General features: G+C 37.6%; 2 protein-coding genes across 4 annotated transcripts; one reads left to right on the forward strand and one right to left on the reverse strand.

Moving 5' to 3' along the window:
- The first annotated feature begins 8,940 nt into the window (after positions 1 to 8,940).
- Positions 8,941 to 16,254, forward strand: LOC104106539 (uncharacterized). The gene is made up of 11 exons (XM_009615105.4): positions 8,941 to 9,447; positions 10,286 to 10,410; positions 11,392 to 11,836; positions 11,926 to 12,041; positions 12,168 to 12,951; positions 13,109 to 13,558; positions 13,677 to 13,865; positions 13,958 to 14,179; positions 14,754 to 15,075; positions 15,193 to 15,382; positions 15,530 to 16,254. The coding sequence occupies exons 1-11, from the start codon at positions 9,250 to 9,252 to the stop codon at positions 16,011 to 16,013; spliced, it is 3,525 nt and encodes a 1,174-aa protein (XP_009613400.1). The 5' UTR covers positions 8,941 to 9,249; the 3' UTR covers positions 16,014 to 16,254.
- Positions 16,255 to 18,040: 1,786 nt separating this feature from the next.
- Positions 18,041 to 21,566, reverse strand: LOC104106537 (uncharacterized). Of its 3 annotated transcripts, none has more exons than XM_009615104.4 (5): positions 21,024 to 21,563; positions 19,853 to 20,049; positions 19,267 to 19,365; positions 18,934 to 18,999; positions 18,041 to 18,561 (listed from the first exon to the last, which is right to left on the reverse strand). In XM_009615104.4, exons 1-4 carry the CDS (start codon positions 21,505 to 21,507, stop codon positions 18,934 to 18,936), a joined length of 846 nt encoding a protein of 281 aa, XP_009613399.1. In that variant the 5' UTR covers positions 21,508 to 21,563; the 3' UTR covers positions 18,041 to 18,561. The 3 variants fall into 3 exon arrangements, with proteins under 3 accessions (XP_009613399.1, XP_009613398.1, XP_009613397.1); XM_009615103.4 differs by having other exon boundaries at positions 18,934 to 18,985; positions 21,024 to 21,562; XM_009615102.4 differs by lacking the exon at positions 18,934 to 18,999 and having other exon boundaries at positions 21,024 to 21,566.
- Positions 21,567 to 23,517: the final 1,951 nt, after the last annotated feature.

A 23,517-nucleotide genomic window follows, 5' to 3' on the forward strand; every position in this document is an offset into this window, starting at 1 on the left:
TCCTTCATCGCGAACGCGAGCAATGCCCCGTGAACGCGAAGGCCAGTGGGGAGTAACCATCACGAACATGTAGGCTTGGCAGCCAATACCCTTCGCGAACGCGATGAACACTGTCGCCCAGCACTTAACAGAATCCAAAAACGGGATTTTAGCCAAAAATTCATTTTCTCAAAAACCAAATGGTGAAAGGCGATTTTTCAAGAGCCATTTCTTTCCCAAATTATTGGTAAGTGATTCTAAACCATTTTCTTTCAATTACCCATTATATTTCTTGAATTTTCAACCTAAAATCTAGAGTTTTCATGGTAGAATTAGGGGTTAGGGTAGAAACTAGGAATTTCGGGAATTTGAGGATTTAGACCCCAATTTGAGGTCGGATTCCAAAACTAATTATATATATTCGGGCTCGGGGGTGAATGGGTAAAAAGATTTTGATCCGAACCTCGAATTTTGACCAAGCGGGCCCGGGATCGATTTTTCGACTTTTTGGAGAAAAATTCGGGAAATTTAATTTATGAAATATAATTGATTACTTTAGCAATATTTGATATTATTGAGGCATTTTTGAATAGATACGAGTGGTTTGGAGGTGTATTCCAAAGGAAAAGATGTGATTGAGAATTAAGTGGCCTTCGGAGCAAGGTAAGTGTTGTGTCTAACTTTGGCTTGAGGGAATAGGTATTGTGTGAGTATTTGCTATGTGTTTTGTTATTGAATACGATGTATAGTTGAGGTGACGAGCATCTATGCATTGTAGTCGAGTCATAGCATGCGAGTGAAATTTCATTCTTGCAAATTTGTAGTCTTAAATCTTGTTATCCATGCTTATTCTTGTTGTTGAAATGTTGGGAGACTTGTATCCAGTTCCACCAAGGTTGATAAAATTGTGAATATTGATTCGAGATTGAGATGTTAAATTGTGAAAGTAATCAATGATGAAATATTGATTTCTTTGTGAAACTTCTCTCTATCCGTTGTGATTGATTTTGTGAATTGTAAGGAAGAGTGTAAAGCATGAAGGGTGATGTCGTGCATGATTTATTTATATTGTGAGGAAGAGTGTAAAGAACGAAGGGTGATGTCGTGCATGATTTATTTATATTGTGAGGAAGAGTGTAAAGCACGAAGGGTGATGCCGTGCGTGATTTATTTATATGGTGAGGAAGAGTATAAAGCACGAAGGGTGATGCCGTGCATGAATTATTTATATTGTGAGGAAGAGAGTAAAAGCACGAAGAGTGATGCCATGCAGTCTTATTTATTATTTGGTGAGGTTGAGAGTAAAATCACGAAGGGTGATGCCGTGCAGTTTTCCTTGCTGTTTTAATTGCTCAATTCGTTTAAGGATTTTCGGTTTCATTCTGTCTTTTCATTATTCTCACTTTTTATGTTGTATTCCCCCATTGTATGTTCCATTCCCATTATTTCTGCGTTATTTCTTTATTTACTGTTGTTGACACTAGCATGATTATATTGTTCAGGTTATATGTGGGTGTCTTGTCTTAGCCTCGTCACTACTTCGCCGAGGTTAGGCTCGACACTTACCAGTACATGAGGTCGGTTGTACTGATGCTGCACTCTGCACTTTCTGTGCAGACTTTGATACCAGCTCAGGTTGATCGAGATTTTGCTGTTGGTCCGTTGTCCGGAGACTCAAGGTAGATCTGTCGGCGTTCACAGACCTTGAAATCCCCGTCTACTTTTTATGTCATTGTTGTTTTCTTTCATTCAGACAGTTGTATTTCTTCTAGACTATTACTTGTAGTAAATTCTAGAATGCTTGTGAATTGTGACTCCAGATCCGGGTGGTAGTAATTAATACAGTTTTATGATATTTCGCCCTTATTATATTTCATCTTAGTTAATTATTGTTAATTACTGAATGGAAATAAGGAATTGGTTTAATGATTCTATAACGTTGGCTTGCCTAGCAAGTGAAATGTTAGGCGCCATCACAGTCCCGTCGGTGGGAAATTTCGAGTCGTGACAATCTGCTGGTCTGCCAAGAACATAAGACTGCCACCATCTACGGGCTCTGCCCTCTAGTTGAAAAGTAGCGAAATCAACCCCATGAGATTCTAATATCCTCATGTTGTGCAGTTTGTCCCTGCAACGATCAATGAAGTCCTGTGGATCCTCATGTCGCTCACCCCCGAAGACAGGAGGATGTAGTCTAGTCCATCGGTCCAATAGTTTCTGAGGATCGGCGGCTACAGCTGGCCTGGGCTCAGGTGTAGCTGCTGCCACTGGCTGGGCTCCACCCACGGGTAGTGCACCCTGGGTATGATATACAGCAGTTTCCTGTCCATGAGCCTGCGCGGTAGGGGTCTGTGCTCCCCCGCCCGCCTGAGATGTGGCTGGGTCTGCCGGAAATAAACCGGCATGAGTCATATTGTCCATGAACCGCAGCATACGACCCATGACATCCTGAAATCCCGGTGCAGATGTGAAATCTACCGGAGCTGGCTCTGCCACAGGCACCTCATCTTGTTCCTCAACAATGGGGTTCTCTGCTGGACCTACTGGCGGCATAACTGAAACAGTCCTGTGATGTCCTCGCCCTCTACCACGGGCTGGAGCCCTCCCTCGGCCTCTGCCTCTGCCTCTAGCAACTGGAGGAGTAGCTCTTTCCTGGCCTGGAACCCCATTCGAGCGCGTTCTCACCATATGAGAGAGAATAAGAGAAGGATATTTAGAACTACATCAATTGCACGATGGAATATGAAGAAAGGTAATTTCCTAACACTCTATAGCCTCTCGAAGATAAGTACAGACGTCTCCGTAGTCCGTACCGATCCGCAAGACTCTATTAGGCCTGCTCATAACTTGTGAGACCTACGTGAACCTAGTGCTCTAATACCATATTGTCACGACCCAATTTCACCTATAGGTCGTGATGGCGTCCAACACTACGGCTAGGCAAGCCAACTTAATAAATTAAGCATATATTGACAAAATTTAAAACCAAGAAAATAATAAAACCCAAATTCTACCAAAATGTGTGCCAAGACCTGGTGTCACAAGTGTATGAGCATCTAGTAGATTATACAAAACCTCAAATACTGTCTGAAATAAATATAGACAGAATGAAAAATAAAAGGAGAGACACAAGTAGTTGTAGAACGGCTCAGAAAGTGCAGCTCACCACTATGCCCATGGATAACGTGGGTGTAAGACGATAGGTTCCCCACTAGTACTTGCCTCAGGTCCTGCACAAAAAGTGCAGCAAGTGTAGTATGAGTACGTAAACAACGTGTACCCAGTAAGTATCAAGCCTAATCTCGAAGTGGTAGAGACGAGATGACCGACTTTGACACTCACTATGGGTCAATAATAATAATTGAAATACAACTAGGATATTTAAATCAACATGATTTACAAAATTTACAATAATTTATTTAAGCAACGGAAATAATCAAATTCCTTCAAATGCAACAATTCTCAATATATTAATTAAGTTTCTTAAATTCAAATAATTTTTATTTTATCAATTAATCTCATTTAGAGGAATAACAATTAATTCCTTAACATGCAGGAATAATAATTCATTAAATTTCAAGGATTTTTCAATTTATCAATTAGTTTCGCAAGCTGAAATAACTATTTAAAGTATCGTGTAATTATTATTATTAAGCACGATTTCTGTCGAGGACGTACGGCCCGATCCAGAGTGTCGTGTACACTGCCGAGGGACGTGCGACACGATCCATAGATGCATCTATCCTGCCGAGGCGTTCGGCCCGCTCCACAAGAAAGGAGGACATTTTCTTATGTACCTCCGGAAGGAGAGTATATTTATTATAAGATAAATTCGGGAGGAAGAACCGTTTCTTTTAACAATTAATTAATTTAAATAGAAAATCAAGCATATGAGATTTTCATCCTTTAATATCTTTATCTAACAATTCACAATATATTTATATATAACAATTAATATTAATTAAACAAGAAATGCAATTTACACAAGTAATTTATGCTTTGAATCCTAAACTACTCAGACTTTAGCATTAATAGTAGCTACGCACGGACTCTCGTCACCTCGTGCGTACGTAGCCCCCGCAATTAGCAGTAATTATTCAATTTAATCCCTATGGGGTAATTTTCCCCTCACAAGATTAGACAAGAGACTTACCTCGTCTCAAAGTCCACTTTTCGATTATCGCGTCGCATAAAATTCTCGATTCGATGCCGAAAATTTCAAAACTATCCACAAGTTATATAAAATAATTAATATATGTTCAATAATTCGAAATTCATCTATTAAATAAATTACCCTATCCAAAATGGTAAAATTTCTAAAATTTACCCCGGGCTCACGTGCGCAGATTCCGAAAATTTTCGGATGAAAACGTTACCCATAATCTCAAGAACTCAAATATATAATTTCTACCAAATTCCATAACTATTTTCGTGGTTAAAATTCCATTTTTTTAAAATCTAGATTTTTCATCTAAACCCTTGATTTCTAAGATTTACTAGTTATAATCTATCAATAATCTATGTATTTAACTCAAAGGGTATAGAATTAACTTACCTCAAAGTGCTAGGTGAAAACCCTCTTCCAAAAGCTCCAAGAATCGCCCAAGAGATGAAAGAAAAATGAGATAAATGGCCTAAGTCGCGCATTAAATGAGCTGGGCATAGGCCTCTGATGTCGCATTTGCGACACCAGGTTCGCAAATGCGAGGGTCGCAAATGCATCACAACTCTCGCAAATGCGAAGCTTGGCCTTCGGCTACTGGGGGTCACAAATGGGACCAAAGAGTCGCAAATGCGAATTCTGGTGGGATCGCAAATGCAGCAAATATGTCGCAAATGCGAACACTGCCTAGGTCGGGCTTCTTCGCAATTGCGAAACCCTTCTCGCAAATGCGAGGTTCGCATTTGCGAACAATTTCTCGCATTTGCGAGACCTGCAACTGCTGCCAAGAAACACTAGAAAACTGATGTATTTTCATTCCTTCCGAACGTCTGAAACTCACCCGAGCCCTCGGGGCTCCACACTAACTATCCACACAAGTCTAATAACCTCATACAAACTCGCTCGAGCGATCAAAATCATAAAATAACATTAAAAATCAAGAATCGGACGCCAAAACGCATGAATTGACTTATGAATTCAAAAACTTCTAAAAAAACTTCTGCTCGTCTGATTCCTATCAAATTAACTCGGATTGACCTCAAAATTTGCACACAAATCATAAATGACATAACGGAGCTATGAAAATTTTCGGAACTGTATTCCGACTACGGTATCAAAAAGTCAACTCCCCGGTCAAACTTCCCAACTTAAATTCTTGTTTTAGCCATTTCAAGCCTAATTTCACTACGGACTTCCAAATAAAATTTCGATCACACTCCTAAGTCCAAAATTACCATACGAAGTTGTTGGAATCATCAAAATTCTATTTCGGGGTCGTTTGCACATAATTCGATATCCGGACACTATTTGAACTTAAATTTTTTTTTAATTGTTTCATCAAAATTCCATATCTCGAACTAGTGACCTCAGAATTTGATTCCGGGCATACGCCCAAGTCTCAAATCACGATACAGACCTACGAAAACTATCAAAACACTGATCCGAGTCCGTTTGCTCAAAATATTGAGCAAAGTCAAACTTGGTCTTTTAAAGCCATCTTAAATAACCAAATGTTCTGATTTCAACCCAAACACTTCCAAATCCCGAACCAACTATCCCCGCGATTCATATATTAATAAAAGCAAGTTCGGGGAGTTTTATTTTAAGGAACGGATTTCTAAAAGTTAAAAATGACCGGTTGGGTTATTACACTGCATTTCTGTAAGAAGTTGTTTCCATAACTTGAACTCGTGATAGGCTATTTTCACAACTTGAACCCATGACCTCCTGATCACATGACAACAACTTTACCAATTACGTCAAAACTCACCTTCAATATCTTGGATATAATACGGTCAACACAAAACATTTACATAACCAAATTGATTGCTTGATTATTGGTCAAATGTTATCTACTTTTTTATAACTATACGCGCCAATCTGCATAAATTTCAATTAATAATATTTGCTAATAGATATGGCATGACTCTAAATGAGAATGTTGTAGTACTAAGTAAGAAAACAGAAATGTTATAGTATTTGCGTATATTTGTATGGATAGTATTGAACACGCAAAGATGGCCATGTACAATAGAAAGCGCGCTAGGAAATCGACATTTCATGTGGGACCAACTTTGATGTGGACCCCAGTAATGATAAAGGTCCCTATATTACTTTGGCCACCGTTAGCTTTTCCAACAATTGGGTTAATAGGCCCCACCAATCGACAATACTTTATACGGTTGAAATTCCTCTTTAAGTCGCTTTGGGACACGTGGTCAAAGCAGCCGCTCTATCCGTGGCACCAAGTTAACGAATGTATTCGTGTGTGCTTCCGATCACGGAGGTTAAGGTGAGCCGTCGCCAAAAGAAATGGACTGCTGACGCAATAGTTAGGGGAAGCGATTATAGTAGGTTTGTGTACTCGCGAGAGTGGGGATGATTAGCTTATATGTGTGAATGACGTGGGTTTTCCGTTAGTTTAAAGGAGAGAGGTTTTTATTTCCCGTTACGGCGAAGCGTCACGCCTATCAAGTTGCTTCAGAGAGGCATAGAGTAATTCCGAAAACAAGAGGAATGAATTTACAATTACGTCCTCGCCGTGGTTTATTAATTTGTTTTTTATTTCTTCAATTATTTATTTTTGGAATTAATAGCCTGTATGACCAAGCTTTTTTCCGGGCCAAAAGTACCTTTTTTACAAGTATTTTTTTTTCACAATTGAGATGTTTGGTCAAGCATTTTTGGAGAGAAAAAAGCAGTTTTAAATTTTTTTTCTTGCCAAAAATATCCTTAGTAAATACTATATATACCAAAACAACCTTACTTAGTTTAAACTATTAACTAATATATAATGACTTTTGGGATGAACTTTCATATTTGTTATGAATTTTGACATATTTAAACCATCTTTAAAGAATAAAGTACTTTTCGATTTTACTTAAACAAGTTAAAAAAAACTTAATTATTGTCTTTAATAATAATTATTTATGATTATTTATCTATTTATATGATAATAACTATTAAGTAAATTTGTTCATGTCCTTATTCATAATTTGATACTTAAAAGCAATTTTTGAAAAGTTTGGCCAAATATAAATTGTTGCTCAAAAGTATTTTTTCAAATTAATTAGTCAAACATAAATTATTTTTCTCAAAAAACACTCAAAATAACCTGATTTTTATAGCTTGGTCAAACAGGTTATAAGACTTTATAACATATAATACGTTATACAATGAGTTCCAACGGGAGAGGTGGAATTATAATTTGTTTGCGCTCCAAATATCTTTATACCTTAGTGGTTAACATTTTTTTCTTTACCAAATTGTTTACTTATGACTGAGTCAAAGAATAATTTAGGTATTTGAAACGATTCAAATTATATATAAAGTTTATAAGGTATTTATCCTTAATTAGATTATTATAGATAAGCTTTTCTAAATATGGACTACAGGGAAGAAGACCGATTAGCTGCAAGGATCTACCGATAATTCAAAAAGTACAATAGAGATTGAATCACACATTTAAACAATCATCACATTCAATAATTGACTTTGTAGTAAAATAGTTGAGGTTTCGAATATATGATTATTGTAAATAGCATGACAAAGAGAAGAAAAAAATCGAAAAAAGAGAAAAAGAAGGAAAAGGGAAAGACTCATCACATGGGCCAATTCACCTCGAACAAGAGAAGACTAGAACAAGCAATAAATAAAGAAAAGAAAATGACGTTTCGCCAAATTAACTCCAAGATACCAAACGTGCTAAATTAATCTGTAGAATTATGTATATCTCACACAATTAAGGCCAAATCCTTTTGTTTCACGAAATGCATGCGAGTCAATTGTGAAAGTATTAGTGGCTACTTGCCGTTACTTTACGATATATTTAATTTTTGTTGTAACTACTCACTTAACTTACTCTTGATAAGTCAATTATAATTAATAGCAGTAATGTTGGGGATAGGAGAGCATTTGTGTGACTCATAAATATTGAGACATAGAAAGAAGGTTTTAAACCAACAAACAACGCTCGATACCTAACAAGTTGAGGCCAATTAAGATGAATCATCATCTTTATTCGTTCATATCGCTTATTTAAAGGTGTTTGATTTTAATTTTCCTACATATTCTAATGAGATATTAATCTATAACAAGGCTTTAATATCATATCAAAAACTGGATCTAACGTATACAAATATACTAACATAATATATATCAACATATTGAAAATTCGATGCAGAATTAAATCTATGGCCAAAAAGTGACAAGTAGTGCTCAAATTCGAAAGTACAATTCAATTAGATACTTTTTATTTTCAATTTATTAAATTAAATAATAGTTCAAGATAAATTACGATATTTTATATATGATGATATTTGACTACATGTACAACTACAAAAATAAAATAAAAAATATTTTAGCATCACATGCTATATATGGAAGGCACAAATATTATTATTATATATTGTTTTTACAAATTAAATAAGAGATGGTAAGAGTTCCGCACCTTGATGCGTATTTATTCTACTTGTAAAAGATCAACTTTTATCCCAAATATGTATTCAGTCATTAATTATTAAGTAGTTTCTAAATACGAAATGTAATCAGTATTAGGAGTAATTCATAAGCCTAAGCACTGACGTAATTACCACAACGTTCCAAAAAGGAGGAACTAGCTAGGGTTAAAAACGTAAAAGAATTAATAGGAGTACCGTTGAGAGACAAAATAATGACGTGGCAGCCTTTCTGGATAAGAAACCCACTCATATTCCAACACGCCTTTTCTTCATTTTGCACGCACTTTTGCATTTCCACAAGCAAATTCAATTCTCGTCATCAATTTTTTTATAAATAAAAAAAGCACACACCAAAAAGCTCCCAAACAGTATATACAAAAAAGAAAAAAACTCTCTCTCTCTCTCTCTATTCGTTTCTCTTCACAAATCATCGCGACTTTTCTCGAAATTCAAATTTCAATTTCTCTTATAAGAGTTTTAAAAATCCATATATTTTCGAATTAAAACGTTGTAATATCCAATATCCATAGATCGAAAGCTGAAGTTGTAAAGAGTGATTTGATCGTTTGTTTCGGAGTAATTTTTCTTTTTCTTTTTTGGAATTATTGGGATATATAGGAGTTGTTTGATTGGAGGAGATATAGGAATATGGAAGTGGAGTCGCCGGAAAGAGGGAAGATAGGTGGAATAGCGATGGAAATTCCGGCGACTGACGGAGCAACGTTGTTGTCGCCGCCGAGGATTCCACCTAGGATTCTTCAAAAGCTGTCAGAGCCTAAGCCTAAAACTCCTTCTACTGCTGAAGAAATTGAAGCTAAGCTTCGTGGCGCCGATCTTCGTCGACAGGTCTTTTTAACTTTTTCCGATAAAGCTGTACACAGTCGATAATAATTTTTTTCTTCTGTTTTTAGGACTTACACGGAATTAGTTAACTGATTCTTTAATTTAATTTTGAATATGTTGATTTCTAACTTGTAGGATCAGTTTTCTTCAAAGTCCTGGTTTTTGATTAAGTATTTACTTTCTTTCCTAAATAAAAATTTTTATGCAGTGGAAGGCTTCGCCTTTATAGTAATTTTATCTCGTCTATACGGTTGTTTGTTGAGTTAGGTAAGGGTATGCGATTCTTTCCTTTATGTTGCAGTTCTTGTTAGGTCTTTGAAAAAAAAAGACCATTTATTTTGAAATATATTCAATCAAGTAATCAACTAAATAAATACTCAAATCCCGAATTTGTTGAGATAAATAAATTATTAAACCGAATTTGTTGAGATAAATAAAGTATTAAACTATTAATAAGAAATTATGTGTATTTTTGCAATATTGATGATCATTGTTCCACTTTTACCTTGATATTTTACTGTATGGATTTTAGTACTTCTTTGTTTTAGAATCTGTTCCCTGTTTGTCCCTTTTCATTTTTTGGGGTATGATACTTTAACAACTTTTATGGATGAAGAATTTATTTTAACAACTTTTCTTAGTTAACCACATGTAATTCCTGGTTAATTTTCTTAATTGTTGTGGTCCTAAAGGGCTTTTCATTAGCAGGAAGCATAAAGATGAAAACGTTACATGATAATTTTCTGTCATGCTTTCTTTTTAGGATAATCCTGTCATATTATGTCATGCTTCGTTTTTTGGATAATCCTGTCACTAAAACTTGCAATTTGGTATCAAGCAGAAATTCTATGAGTATCTGTCAAGCAAAGCCAGACCGAAGCCCAGAAGCCCCTCACGGTCTCCAACTCACGGAGAAGATCTTGGACAGCGTCTTGAGGCTAAACTTCAGGCTGCCGAGGAGAAAAGGCAACTATCTTATTTCATATAGTTTTGTCCCTGAATCTAAACTTTTCATTTATTATTTGTTCTGAGCAGTTTTCTACTGAAATCCTATGGTACATATTTGTGCATGTAAGCAGCTTTATTTTTTAATTACGCCTTTCTACAGAGTAATTGGGTCATTTGACAATGCTCAGGGTTTTCGTTGAAAAATATAAAATGTTTTGCCATGTGATTCATCATAATTATGTAGAGCACTCTAAGTTAGTATTACACTGCTGGTCTTTTTAGGTTTCTCTGTAGGCCTTTTTCGGTTTGTCATTATAGCAATTTATGGGGCGGGCCCTGACATGTAACAGAATTATGTTCTCTTTGTTTGCCGGTGGTTTAAAGTAGTACTCCCATCATTTTTCGGACTTCCTTTGTTAATCACTGTCGGATGTGACTACTTGAGCTTTCTCTTTTCTGTTGATCGTTAAAGATCTCATTGAGCTTGTTTCTATCTCCATTTGTACTCATAACTACTACTTTTAAGCAAACTATTTTAGTCAAAATATCTTGTGTGCTGGCGTACATATACATCGGAATCTGGGGAATCCTCTATTGTGTTTTTCTGGGTTCAAATACTTATACTAGTGCATTTTATATCAATATGGTCTGAATTGAAGATTCTTCCGGAGGGAAACACAAACACATCCCGTACTCCTCAAGTACACTTGCCTAAAGAAAAGCAAAAAAGAGAAATGAAAAGCAAAAGCAGGGGAAATACTACTTTGATATGATGTATGCACATAATCTCTTTTCTTTACCTGATTAATACAGCTTGTGGAGTTAAAGAACTGATTGACTTCGGGCAACTATCCGAATGACTGTGCATGTGCTACTAAATATTGATCTTGTACAAGATAATGAGTAAAATGACTATTGTATGTTTATGTCTAGTAGGTTGTGCTGTGTGATTGTGCAAGCCATCCTGTTATTCGAATTCTAAGTTCTTTTTATACGCAGGATGAGCATTCTAGCGAAGGCTAAGTTGCGGCTTGCAAAATTAGATGAGTTGAGGCAGGCAGCTAAAACTGGAGCAGAAATGCGCTTCAGACAGGAACGAGCTGAACTGGGTACAAAGGTGGAGTTGCGTGTTCAGCAGGCTGAGGTAAATAGGATGCTTCTCCTAAAAGCTAATCGCCAAAGGAGGGCCACACTGAGGGAGAAGACATCTCAATCATTACTACGTCGAATGGCTCGTGAGAGCAAGTACAAAGAGCGGGTGCGTGCTGCAATTTATCAGAAGCGTGCAGCTGCTGAGAAGAAGAGGATGGGATTGCTGGAAGCCGAAAAGAGGAGGGCATGTGCTAGAGTCATGCAAGCGCGGACTGTTGCGAAGTCTGTTTCTCACCAGGAAGAGGTCAAAAGAAGAGAAATGAAGATTAAAATAGAAGACAAACTACAAAGGGTAACAACATATGCACTTGGTTCAAGTCAAATAAATTTTGATGATGTCCTATGCATAATGTGTGACAATATTTCTGTCGCAATGAACAGGCAAAGAGGCAAAGAGCAGAATACTTGATGCAGAGAGGAAAATCACCAAATTCCTTTCATGGCAGCTATGACAAGATTCATGACCAGGCTGACCTTCTTTCAAGGAAATTAGCAAGGTATGGAAGCAGCAAACCCTCTTTCATCGCACATGTTGTCTTACTATAAGTTAGCTCATTTTCCTGGTTGCATGTAATTACTGACAGTAAATGAGATATGTGGATCTTATAAGTGTTCTTTTGCAGGTGTTGGAAGCAGTTCCTTACACGTGGAAAGACGACCTTCCATCTTGCAAAAGCTTATAATATGCTGAGTATTAATGAGAGATCAGCTAAGTTAATGCCATTTGAGCAGCTAGCAATGATGATTGAATCGTTTGGTACACTACAGACAGCTAAAGATTTGCTCGATAGGCTTGAGCTTCGCCTTAAATTGTTGCGTGATGTTGACAGTGCCGCAAGTACTTTTGGTTGGGGGGACATTGATCATCTTCTTAAACGAGTAGCTTCACCAAAAAGAAAGGTTACACCAAGGAGATCTCTCTGCAGTGGTGGTGTAAAAAAAACAGTATCCAACTCACCAGCAGCCAGAGCTCCAGTGAAGTTGTCGAGATATCCAGTTCGAATTGTGCTGTGTGCATATATGGTTCTAGGTCACCCTGATGCTGTGTTCAGTGGTAAAGGGGAGCGTGAGATTGCCCTGGCCAAATCGGCTGAAAAATTTGTCAGAGAGTTTGAACTACTGGTTAGGATAATTTTAAATGGCCCCACACAGACTTCTGATGGGCATTCTGATAGCGGTTTGGCAAGTCGCAAGACCTTCAAGTCACAACTCGCAAAGTTTGATTCAGCATGGTGCTCTTACTTGAATAGCTTTGTGGTGTGGAAGGTTAAAGATGCCCAGTCTTTAGAGGAGGATTTGGTTAGAGCTGCTTGCCAGCTTGAACTTTCTATGATTCAAAAATGCCGGATAACTCCTGAAGGCGATAGTGTTGCTCTTACTCATGATCTGAAGGCTATCCAGAAACAGGTTTTACCCCTAGCTTTTCTTTTTTCCTTAGTAGCACCGAAAAGTTGTTATTTCAATATTTTTGATTCTTAAGTTTGGTTCAGAGAACATTACTTCCATAAAAAATATTCATTCTTATCGAGCTTGGTTTTTGAGACTTATCATTTCTGTCATGTAGGTGACAGAAGATCAGAGACTCCTTAGAGAAAAGGTGCTTAATATTAGTGGAGATGCTGGTATTGAACGGATGGATGATGCGATTTCTGACACACGAAGCAAATACTTCGAAGCTAAAGAAAATGGGAGTCCTCTGAGCTCTCCAATTCTGCATTCAGCTCCAAGCCCAACTGCGCTCCCAAGTGCCTCTTCTTCTCTTGTTGGTACTAGTAAAGGAGAGAATTTGCTTGAGGTGAGGGATCAGAAGCCAAACCGTGTGGTGCGCTCCTTATTTAGGGATGAACCACATCTAAAAGTTGGTTCTTCATCCAATAACAGCACGCAGTCATCCCGTAGTGATGAGGGATTGGAAATGGAGAATGAATTAATTGTGAATGAGAGTCTTCATGGGCAGCATCTTGAATTTGATGAGTCTCCAAAAGTTGCTGATAAATATTATAGTAGTATTGAGGTAGGTGCATTTCTTACATCTTGATTTACTAAACCGGAGCACAGTTTGGTTAGGCTCCTGAAACGAGAAGAGATATTAGAAATTTTAGTTTATTCTTCTGCTCTGATGACCTTTACAGGACAAAGTTAGAGAGACAATGGAGAAGGCTTTCTGGGATAGTGTCATGGAATCCATGAGAAAGGATGAACCTGGATACAACCGTGTTGTTGATCTGATGAGAGAAGCAAGAGATGTACTTTGTAGCTTGGCTCCTCAGAGCTGGAGACAAGAGATCAATGAAGCGATAGATATAGACATTCTCTCTCAGGTATCTGGTCATTAAGTTCATATCTCTGATTCTTTCACCTTATGGTATGAGCAAGCTTTTTTATCTGTCTATTAATTTGCCTTCTTTTTTAGTTGTTGATCTCAGGCAAACTGGATATGGATTATCTACAAAAGATCATGGATTTCACATTAGTCACTTTGCAGAAACTTTCCTCTCCTGCTAAAGAGGATGAGCTAAAAGCAAATTGTCAAAAGTTATTTAGAGAAATAGCTGATATATGTCAGGATGGGTCAGGGAATTCATTTATCCTGGCACTGGTTAGGGGTTTGCGTTTTATACTGGAAGAGATACAGGTAAAAATCTCTCGGTATCTTTCATTTGTTCCATGGTTTAACACATCACAGCTATAGACTTCGGTCAACTAACTTTGTGGATAACTGCAAGATGAGTATGTCTGTTGTGTCAAAGTAGAAAACTTTCCACTTAGATGATCAGGGACTGATACTGGTAATAATATAAACATATACTGAACTTTTTGTTTTCCTTGGGATCCCCCCCCCCCCCCCTTCTTTTCTCTCCTGTAGAATGGGGGTGCATAAATCTGTAAGATAATAAAATTAGCATTTGTAATAGTCTAGATAGGTTCCTACTGCACATTCCAAAAGAGTTCTTTAGTGCGGGTATATTCTATTCTTATACAGAGTGTTGTCACACTGTCACAGTGTGGTGCTTGAATTCATCTTGAAAGATTCTGTGGGGTTATCTCTTGCCAATGATTCTCCTATCGTAATTGTTGTATCACTTTTGCTTAACAAACAAGTCTTTGGGGTAGAGATTTTCCGTCAGCTATGTCTTTGAGGATGATTGTGCTTACAGTTCTGCTATCTCTGTATTTTCTTAACCTGACATTCCTCTTCTTCTGTGCAGCTACTCAAACAAGAAATAAGCAAGGCAAGGATTAGAATGTTGGAACCAATTCTCAAGGGACCTGCAGCTTTTGATTATTTAAAGAAAGCTTTCACCAAGCGTTACGGTCTTCCTTCTGTGGCTATGACCGCCTTACCCTTAACAAGGCAGTGGCTTTTATCTGTCAAAGATTCCATGGACCAGGAATGGGATGAACACAAGGAGGCTCAATCAGGGCTGAAAGGCGGAGAGGGTCGTTTCCTTCCTTCTGCCACCCTTAGGACTGGAGGAAGCTTTTCAGTTAAAACATATAAAAACCATGCTTCACCTTTGACCTCTATAGGTTGGTTACCTCAGAGTTGGCCCTTTCCTTCCAAATGGCATCAGATGACTTTAGAGCATTAAAATGCCTAAACTGCCTGTTTTCTTTTCCTGACTACTGTCTGTCTTTTCTTTTCAGAAGCTACAGATGAATGCCAAGAATGCACGGGGGACAAGGTTGATTTATTGGTGAGGCTGGGTTTGTTAAAGTCGGTAAATGCAGTATCTGGTCTGACACAAGAAGGGTTGCCTGAAACTATGCAGCTGAACTTCTTTAGACTAAGGGTTGTTCAGGCAAAAATCCAAAAGATCATTGTAATAGCTACCAGGTAAATCTTATCTCCACTTCATTCACCTCCCCTCCCTCTGCAACAGGTAAAGAAAGAGGCCCTGAGATACAATAAATGCTCTCGTTTTTGGATATCTGTTATTTGACATTTGATGATTTACTTGTTGACTTGATTATGATTGTGCAGCATTCTAGTCCAAAGGCAAGTTCTCCTGAGTATGCAAATGGTATCGAGTGCAGCAGATATGGATAAAATTGTTCAGGGAAGTGTCAAAGCGCTTTCTGAGCTCCTCGACTCCAACAGTGATGCTGGGATTCAAGAGATCATAGAGACACTTGGCAAACCTTTAGAGCATGGCAACTATGGTACTGATGTGATGAAGCTTCAACAGATCAAGGAGATCATGGCAAGGATGTTATCCAAGAGCCTGCAAGCTGGGGATGCTATTTTTGTACGTATATCTCAGGCGACATATTTGGCTGGAAGAGGAGTTGTACTTGGGGGAACCGGAGGACCGGGAAGAGAATTGGCTGAAATGGCTCTGCGGCAGGTGGGAGCAACTGCTCTAATTGACGAGATTGTGGAAGCTGCCTCTGTATTGGTTATGGCAGCACGTGTGACAGTGAATGTTCATGGTCCTTGGTATGCACAGTTAGTAGATAGTATGTGAAGGTATTTTACATTCTTTTGTACATATCAGGGCATGTAGTTACTATTCTGTATCTCATCTAGTTGTGAAGCTAATAGTCTCCCTAGATTGAAGGTAATTGTTATTGCAGTAATGTGAATGGAAACCTAGAGAATGTTGATATTTGCTGAAATAAGGCAAACTGAAACGCTTGCTTGTATGTAACATTTAAGTTTGGCTAAGACAGGAGCCTAAAACAGAGCTCTCAAAAGTAGCTTCTGAAGTGCGTTCCTTCATCTAATTACCTATGCAAATAGCGTATTGCTGTCTGCGCCACACACACTGTTATTAAGTCAGTAATCTATTTTTCCATTCCATTCGGAAGTTCCTTCTGTTGTGTTCTCTCACCGCTGCCCAGACGGTTGCATTTGGAATGATCCATTCCAGCCTGCTTCTCGTGTGGCACCTACTTCAACTATACAAAAGATTAAATGCTGTCCTATCCCGTACGTGTGTATGGTTAAAGGTGGTACTCCCTGCAGTCGAGGTGTGTATAAGTTGACATGGAAACCATCACTATTAAGAGGGGGAAAAAGGTTAGCAGTTGTAACCCGAGAAGGCCCAAGAAAGAGAACTAAAGAGAGACCATGCAAGGTATTCCCCATTTCCCCTAGAAGAAAAGAAATTCACAGTAGAGAGCAATCACGTCATGGTTATTTAGAGGCATTTCATCACAGGTCAGAACTTCTTCTGGACTCCATCAGTCCATCTCATTTGTGCTGCCATAGTATACTAGGTGCACTTGGACCACAGCTGTTCAGTACTCCTTTCAAACTGACTATAAAACGCTCCTACGTTAAAATTCATATTCAGACAACGCAAATTTGATCAGGGAGAGTGCTGTCGGAATTCGTAAGCCCCTTTGCCTTTGAGAGGTTTCCTTATGGAGAAACCTTGCACAATGTCCTGATGGGTTGTTGATGATTGACTTAATGCGGTGTTGTCGTCCTAACTCATTTCAAAAATGGCAAGGCAAACTTCCAGCACAGTGCAAACTGCAAACTTTGCTGTTGCTTTACTGGTTTTTGCAGTCAAGAATGTTTCATCTCCGTTTCCTTGGTGTTCTTTCCAAATTGATTGTGCAAAGAATTGCGAAATCACTTCTTCATCGTTGAAGAAATTGGAGGAAACGGAAACAGGCTTCAAGTATGCGCTTGCCTTGACGGGAAATTTCCTGATTTGCTGCTCTCATATGACTAACAGTGTTCTCAACAACACCTCAATAGCTTAAAAGTTAATTTTACTGATGATCATTGAATTATATTTTTTCACTTAAAAGTAATTAAACTTTATCATTGTCACTTAAAAATTATTTTGCCTCAAACATAACATATTTATAATTTTCTAGTGAAGTTAAAATACTATTGTGCCTTAAAAATGATTTTTAAGTGACAATGATAATGTTTAGTTACTTTTAAGTGACAAAAAATAGTTGAATGACTTTAGTGAAATTGAAAGATAGTTCAATAACCATCAATGAAATTAACCCCTTAAAACGATACACATTGCCTGAATATTTGAACAACTTTGCCCGATTTCCGGAAACATTATCCATAGGCAACCATTGTTTGTAACTCCCGACTATTATAATGCCTATCTATCGCTTTTGCTTTAATGCTAACGCAAGCTTTAGTAGAAAGTTTTCCTCTTTTTTTTCTTCTTTTCCCTTGGACATAATTAGTCGAAGTCTCTAGTTTTTTCCTTCTTTGATGTATCATTTGATCGCATTATTCCTTCGTTTGAGTTTCCTTTGGATTTTGTCAAAAACTATACTAGTACGCCTGTAATATAAATTTTTTGTCGCCCCTATTACATGCAACTCTACGTATTCAATAGCACTAATTTTTTCATGCTATGAATGTAAAAGCAGGTATAGATTAAAAGTTGTGTAGCACCGAAATAACTAAATAAACTCTAATGATACCAGATCCCTCCACAATGATACTGGGTATTTCGCATCAATGCAACCCAACTAACTGACAGAAATAATATAAGAAAACAAAAACTAGTACTACAAACAAACTCCTTAGAACTCGAGGAAATAGTGGCAAGAGCCTATAGAACAGGGCTTGTTCAAGCAAGGTCGTAAACTCGCAAGTAGTACAACACTCTAGCAGTTTTCTGATAGGTATATATTCTTATTTCAGGCTTTCGGGCATGATTCAACATGTGACAAAATGGAAAAGAGATTAACTAAATGAGTATACACTATACATATCTATCTGTACAGAATGGCAGGCAAACGTAAGGCAAGACCGTCTCAAACTTGACAAAGCACACTTCGAAGACATCGAAAACCCACAAAAGGAGAGCAAGATCTTTGAAAATCCAAAATCTTCAAGCTCCACAATGAGTTGACTACAAGTGTCTGCTTCATCACTTGGCAGCTGTTAATTAGCAGCAAAATCTGCAGCAGCCATGTCCCTAACATGCCGAAAACGCCTTCGTCGAAGGTAAAGTCCAACCAAATATAACACTGACGAAAGTGCAATGGCAGAATAATCAAAGACATCAATGACATTTTGATGACCTGCAGTGAGATGACAATAAACTTACGTTAAACGAAAGAATATAACTGGAAAAGGCAAACACATCTTGAGTTCTTCGCCAATAAAAACACCAATTAGCACCCAGGCATGCAGGGCAGGATGGAGAAAGAAAAGCTCAGCGAAGCCAAGCTCTCATAGCAAATAAATAAAGGAGAAAGGTGTATTAGTAAGACACAAGAATATGCATATTCTCAGCTCGTCTTCACATGCATTTCAGTAGCACCTCTCCCAGTAGTGCCACAGAGATTCATAGTTTATATTTGTACTAAAAGACCAAGACTACATCAAATTGCTTAAGTCTTATTGTTCTTCTGAATCTACATCCATCAAGTTTAACTAGAAGATGTGAGTACCTATTCTGAGAAAATCAAAGGGGCTGAGTGTGTAAAGGAGTCCCAGGAACATCTGCAAGAAATTATCTGCTTCAGCGGATAAGTAACGAAATGAGGTCACTACAATATATTGAAGGATAAAATGGCAAAGTAGATAAAGATAGTTGATCCGAAAAGAAACCTATAACAACCATTAAGGCCAGAAATTTATGAGGCTTCAGTGTTCACTTTTGAAATGTTTGAGGAAAAAAATTGAGACTGTAGAGCTATAAAATGTAAATACTACAGGTAGCTGACTGAAGTAGATTGCATTATGCATAGCAGTCAATGCATTTAGCTGTCAGATGAACTTACAGCAAAAATTCGCAATTTGTTCAAATGAGCACCAGGCCTATCAGGATTCATCATTTCATTAAACACTCTTTTCATGTAAAAGGGCAGACCAAGCACCTTCTGCAGAAAATAGAAAGAAAAGGATTAAATATAAAAGAAAACATGGTGTTCTGCTATTACTTGATGGTAAACCAGTAATCATGTCCGCAGAAAGTGCAGCACTAGAAACCATGAGAAAATGTGGCTCTCTGCTATTATTGAATGATCACCAGTACGAAGGCAGCACAAAATCAGATCAGTTCAACTAATATGACAAACATTGTCTAATTTGCATAATCTCTTGCTGGATTCGGGGAAATCACATACTAATGACCTTTTCTTTTCAAGCACATAATCTTGAACTTGAAAGTAATGGATTCAGCAAAAATATATTCTGTTTGAAAATACAAAGGACAATGCACAAATAGATACCAATCCAAATTTGCAAGTCTCGTAACATAGAGAGATAACATCCAGAAAGATAGTCCAATCGGCACTTTGAAATATAAGGATAATTCCATCTATGCAATCTCAACACATGATAGAGTAACATACGAGTCCAACGCACCAGCATGAGGCCATACGTGCCACCCACAAAAAGGCGATTATACTTTCTAACTTTTTTTAAGACCTCAATTACTTCAGCATCCTGCTGACTGTACAATGATGCCTCAGGTGTCAAATCAGTAATCTTCCTCGAACACATGGGGCAGTTACAAGGCTGAAGTGCGGCACCATAGTTCCAGTACTGCAAAATGCAACCTCCTACACATGGAGAAACCAATTGTAAAGAATATGTTAAAAAAGAAGTATTGCGAAAAGCTTGACCGAAATAACTTCAAGACAAGCAACTTGGTGGTAGACTGGTCAAGACGTGGATTTTCACATTATCAACAAATAGGCAGTCAAGAGTGCAGTTACTTTTTCTCTAACCAACATCTAAACAACCAACCCCAAACACACAGAGCACATCACAGGCTTGATACATCACCCAAGAGGGTAGGAAACCAAGGTTAGTAAAGTTATGAGATTACAGATCTCAACAATGCTCAAGAAGATTCAAATATCATCCTAATCAATATTTGCTTACTACACTTGCATCACATTATCATTTCCTTCTCCTCCCTTAAACAATGACAGAAGAAGGGATTCCCAAATAAAATAGTGGATTTAAACCCTCATATATTTCAGATTTTGAACAAATAACAGAAAAAAAAAACGTAGAATGATTTAAGGAAAATGATCTGCATCTTTAAAGCCTCCTCATGAACCAAAAAATAATAGGATTAATCTGGCTTCCAACTATATATAATTTTTTTGATACGTAGTAAGAAATTTATTATAGAGAAAACAGCACTAAGGTAATGCTGCAAAACATAGTTACAAATAGTGCAATTCCTCGATTGTATCTAACATGGCAACTACGTCCTTCACAAGAGCTAGGTTGAACTATATATATGTGATGCTTTTACATCCTGTACCGTCACTTTCCTAGGCAAGTTGCTAAAATCAAAATGTAGAGTGAAACGACAACTAGCACTACCCAGTAATTAAGAAATTTCAGAAAATAGCGAAGAACATCCGTCTGTTCCATGTAACCCTAATTCATTCCCAATATAACTGCACAAAATCGATTTCATGGAAAACCAAATCATATCCTTGAGAGATATTGTAATTAAACAATCACAATAAACTGGAAAATGAACCAGCGATTTTTAAGACTAGCTAAATTTTATTACCGCAGTACCAGTGGCCACAGGGACCTCGGCAAGGAACCACAAAATTGCTAAAGCAGATTGGACAACAATCGTCAGTCGGAGGTTTTTCCGTCCTCATAAACGCATTATCCGTCTCAACAACCACAAGGCTCTTCGAAGATGCACCATCCGACTCCCCACGGTTCTCGTCCTCAATTGTCCGTCCATGATTGCCGTCCAGCTCATCCTCAATCTCCTCGGCCACTGAAAACGACGCCGTAGTGTCCACCGAATCCTCACTCTCCGGAGATTCGTATCCAATTTCTTCCTCTTCTTCGTCCTTATCAGAGCTCATCATAGCGGAGGAAGAGGCCCCCGCCGCTTCCTCCTCTTGTATGTCGCCGGATTCAGGAGCTAATTCAGAAAGCGTAGAAGGAGAAATTGTGAGGTTGAGGTCAGTGTTAGGGTTTTGGTTGTGGTGACGACGACGATTTCGTAGACGAAGACGATTCAGGAAGAACTTCATGTTTTCTTCGTGATAACTGAAAATAATGGGAAAATGGAAATGGAAACATTTCAGTTTTGAATTTGTTTTTATATGCGGAAATGACGATGACGTGCCTGAAAGTTTATCCAAAAATCAGCTCGCTCGCTACCTCACTAGTTATTTCGGGGTAGCAAAAAATTAATGAGGGATGAATTTTAATAGAAAGATTATTAATATAAGAATTGTAAGAAACGTTAATCTTGCATAATTTATTAATCATGAATAATACTCAATATATATGATCTGTTTGTCTTTTAAAAAACTATTTAGTATTTTAAATGATTTAATCTATATATTATTTTTTTTTATATTCTTATTTCACTTTTGATTCCGTATAAAATAATATTATATAAATTAATACACAACTTTATTAGGTAAAATATGTTATGGCACATGGCCACCCAAGAAGGGGACACGTGGAACCTAAGTCGGAAAGACGAAAAACTAGGCGTAGATATCCTGTGTGTCATCGGAAAAGATAACGTTCGTGAAGGCATTGAATACTCTGCGCCTGTTGCGACCAAACACACTCACACAAGTATACGTGGCCGTCAAGTAATAGAGTAGTGAATAAAGTATCGTTCTCACGAAGACTTATGATTAACTTTTGACTAATTTAAACTCAAATAGCTTATCGATTCCAGCGATTTATCATAAAATAGATAATTGTCTAATTTACTACCTAAAAACTATCAATTATTGAAATACTAGAATTCAACACAACACTTAAATAGTTTTAAATAACAATAAATGGGAGATAATATTTCAGGGTCACGGGTTATCTAACAATCATGTTACATTCTTATCTTAAAATAACTAATTGATTTATCTGGATTGTTGATTGACAGGGTTGATATTACTCATAAGAATCTGTCGAGTTCTTACTCGCCTATTCAAGCTAACTTAATGCCTATATGTCTATGGAATTAATATTAACAAGAATGCATTTACACTTCCTGTATTTCAACCGAACAAGACAATTAGGTATATTTCTATCCTAATTGCGAATCCGTTCCCCGATGCCCGGGTTTACGAACTTGCTCTATTTAATTCTATATGCAATCTAGACTTCCCACTTTCGAGTTCAACTCTAGATTCGTAGATAGTAATTTACTGTTAGCTACTCAGCAAATTAATTAAAAACAGAATTAAATAAACAACCCAATCTGATAAAATCAACTTCGTCAAATTAAACTTCGAACATCAATATTCATGTATACCCATGACCCTAGAACAATAGGGTTCTTAGCCACTCATGTTCATGCAATCATCAAAAAATTCACAAGAGTGCATAAGAATCAATAAAAGAAGGAAAAATAAGAACTCAAGATGAATTCAGTGGTTCCCCAGCTTTTTCGTGGCTTTTTCTCCTCCTCCCAATCTGTTAGATTCCCTAAAAGAGGCGTTTTTAGCTTATATATTGCGTACAAAAGTCGTGGGCCAAAGTTCTCCTATTCCTAATCCAAATCAGCTTCAGGGATCGATGCTGGGGTGGATGCGTCGCATCCACCTCGTCCTCGACTTCCCAGCTTTGCCCAGGTGCGGATGCTAAGGCGGATGCTATGGGCCGACTTCACTGCTAAGGGTACACGAAATCTGATTTTTTCTAGATTGGATGCGACGCATCCAACCCCTCTTCCTCTACCTAGAGCACCTTTTCTTCATATTTTTGTACTCCAAACACCCTAAATCATCACACATAACTCAGTTAGTCATAAAACCAATAATTAAACTATGTTGGATATTTTAAAGCTCAAATAACATTAAAAAGTGGTTAAAATATGGATAAAGTAACATCAACATATATCGAAATATGCCCAACATCACCCCCCACACTTAAACCTTTGTTCGTCCTCGAACAAACCATCACTATAGTAGACGAAACAAAATTAAGATCTTTTCATTCAAAGCACACTTCACCTATCACCATGGTCATTTGCCACAATTAGGCTCTAGAATATGCATCACATACACTTTCCTTTACTTATG

Source organism: Nicotiana tomentosiformis, chromosome 1, assembly GCF_000390325.3.
Source record: "Nicotiana tomentosiformis chromosome 1, ASM39032v3, whole genome shotgun sequence".
NCBI lineage: Eukaryota > Viridiplantae > Streptophyta > Magnoliopsida > Solanales > Solanaceae > Nicotiana > Nicotiana tomentosiformis.

What these genes read in the sequence shown, in the direction of transcription:
- LOC104106539 (XM_009615105.4), top strand. Translation starts at nt 9,250, where the DNA reads ATGGAAGTGGAGTCGCCGGAAAGAGGGAAGATAGGTGGAATAGCGATG. An exon ending in ATATAGACATTCTCTCTCAG is followed by an intron (nt 13,866 to 13,957) that starts GTATCTGGTCAT and finishes CTTCTTTTTTAG; the next exon opens with TTGTTGATCTCAGGCAAACT. An exon ending in ATCATTGTAATAGCTACCAG is followed by an intron (nt 15,383 to 15,529) that starts GTAAATCTTATC and finishes ATGATTGTGCAG; the next exon opens with CATTCTAGTCCAAAGGCAAG.
- LOC104106537 (XM_009615102.4), bottom strand. Translation starts at nt 21,507, where the DNA reads ATGAAGTTCTTCCTGAATCGTCTTCGTCTACGAAATCGTCGTCGTCAC. An exon ending in GCACGTATGGCCTCATGCTG is followed by an intron (nt 19,366 to 19,852) that starts GTGCGTTGGACT and finishes TATTTTCTGCAG; the next exon opens with AAGGTGCTTGGTCTGCCCTT. An exon ending in ACAAATTGCGAATTTTTGCT is followed by an intron (nt 18,562 to 19,266) that starts GTAAGTTCATCT and finishes ATCTCACTGCAG; the next exon opens with GTCATCAAAATGTCATTGAT.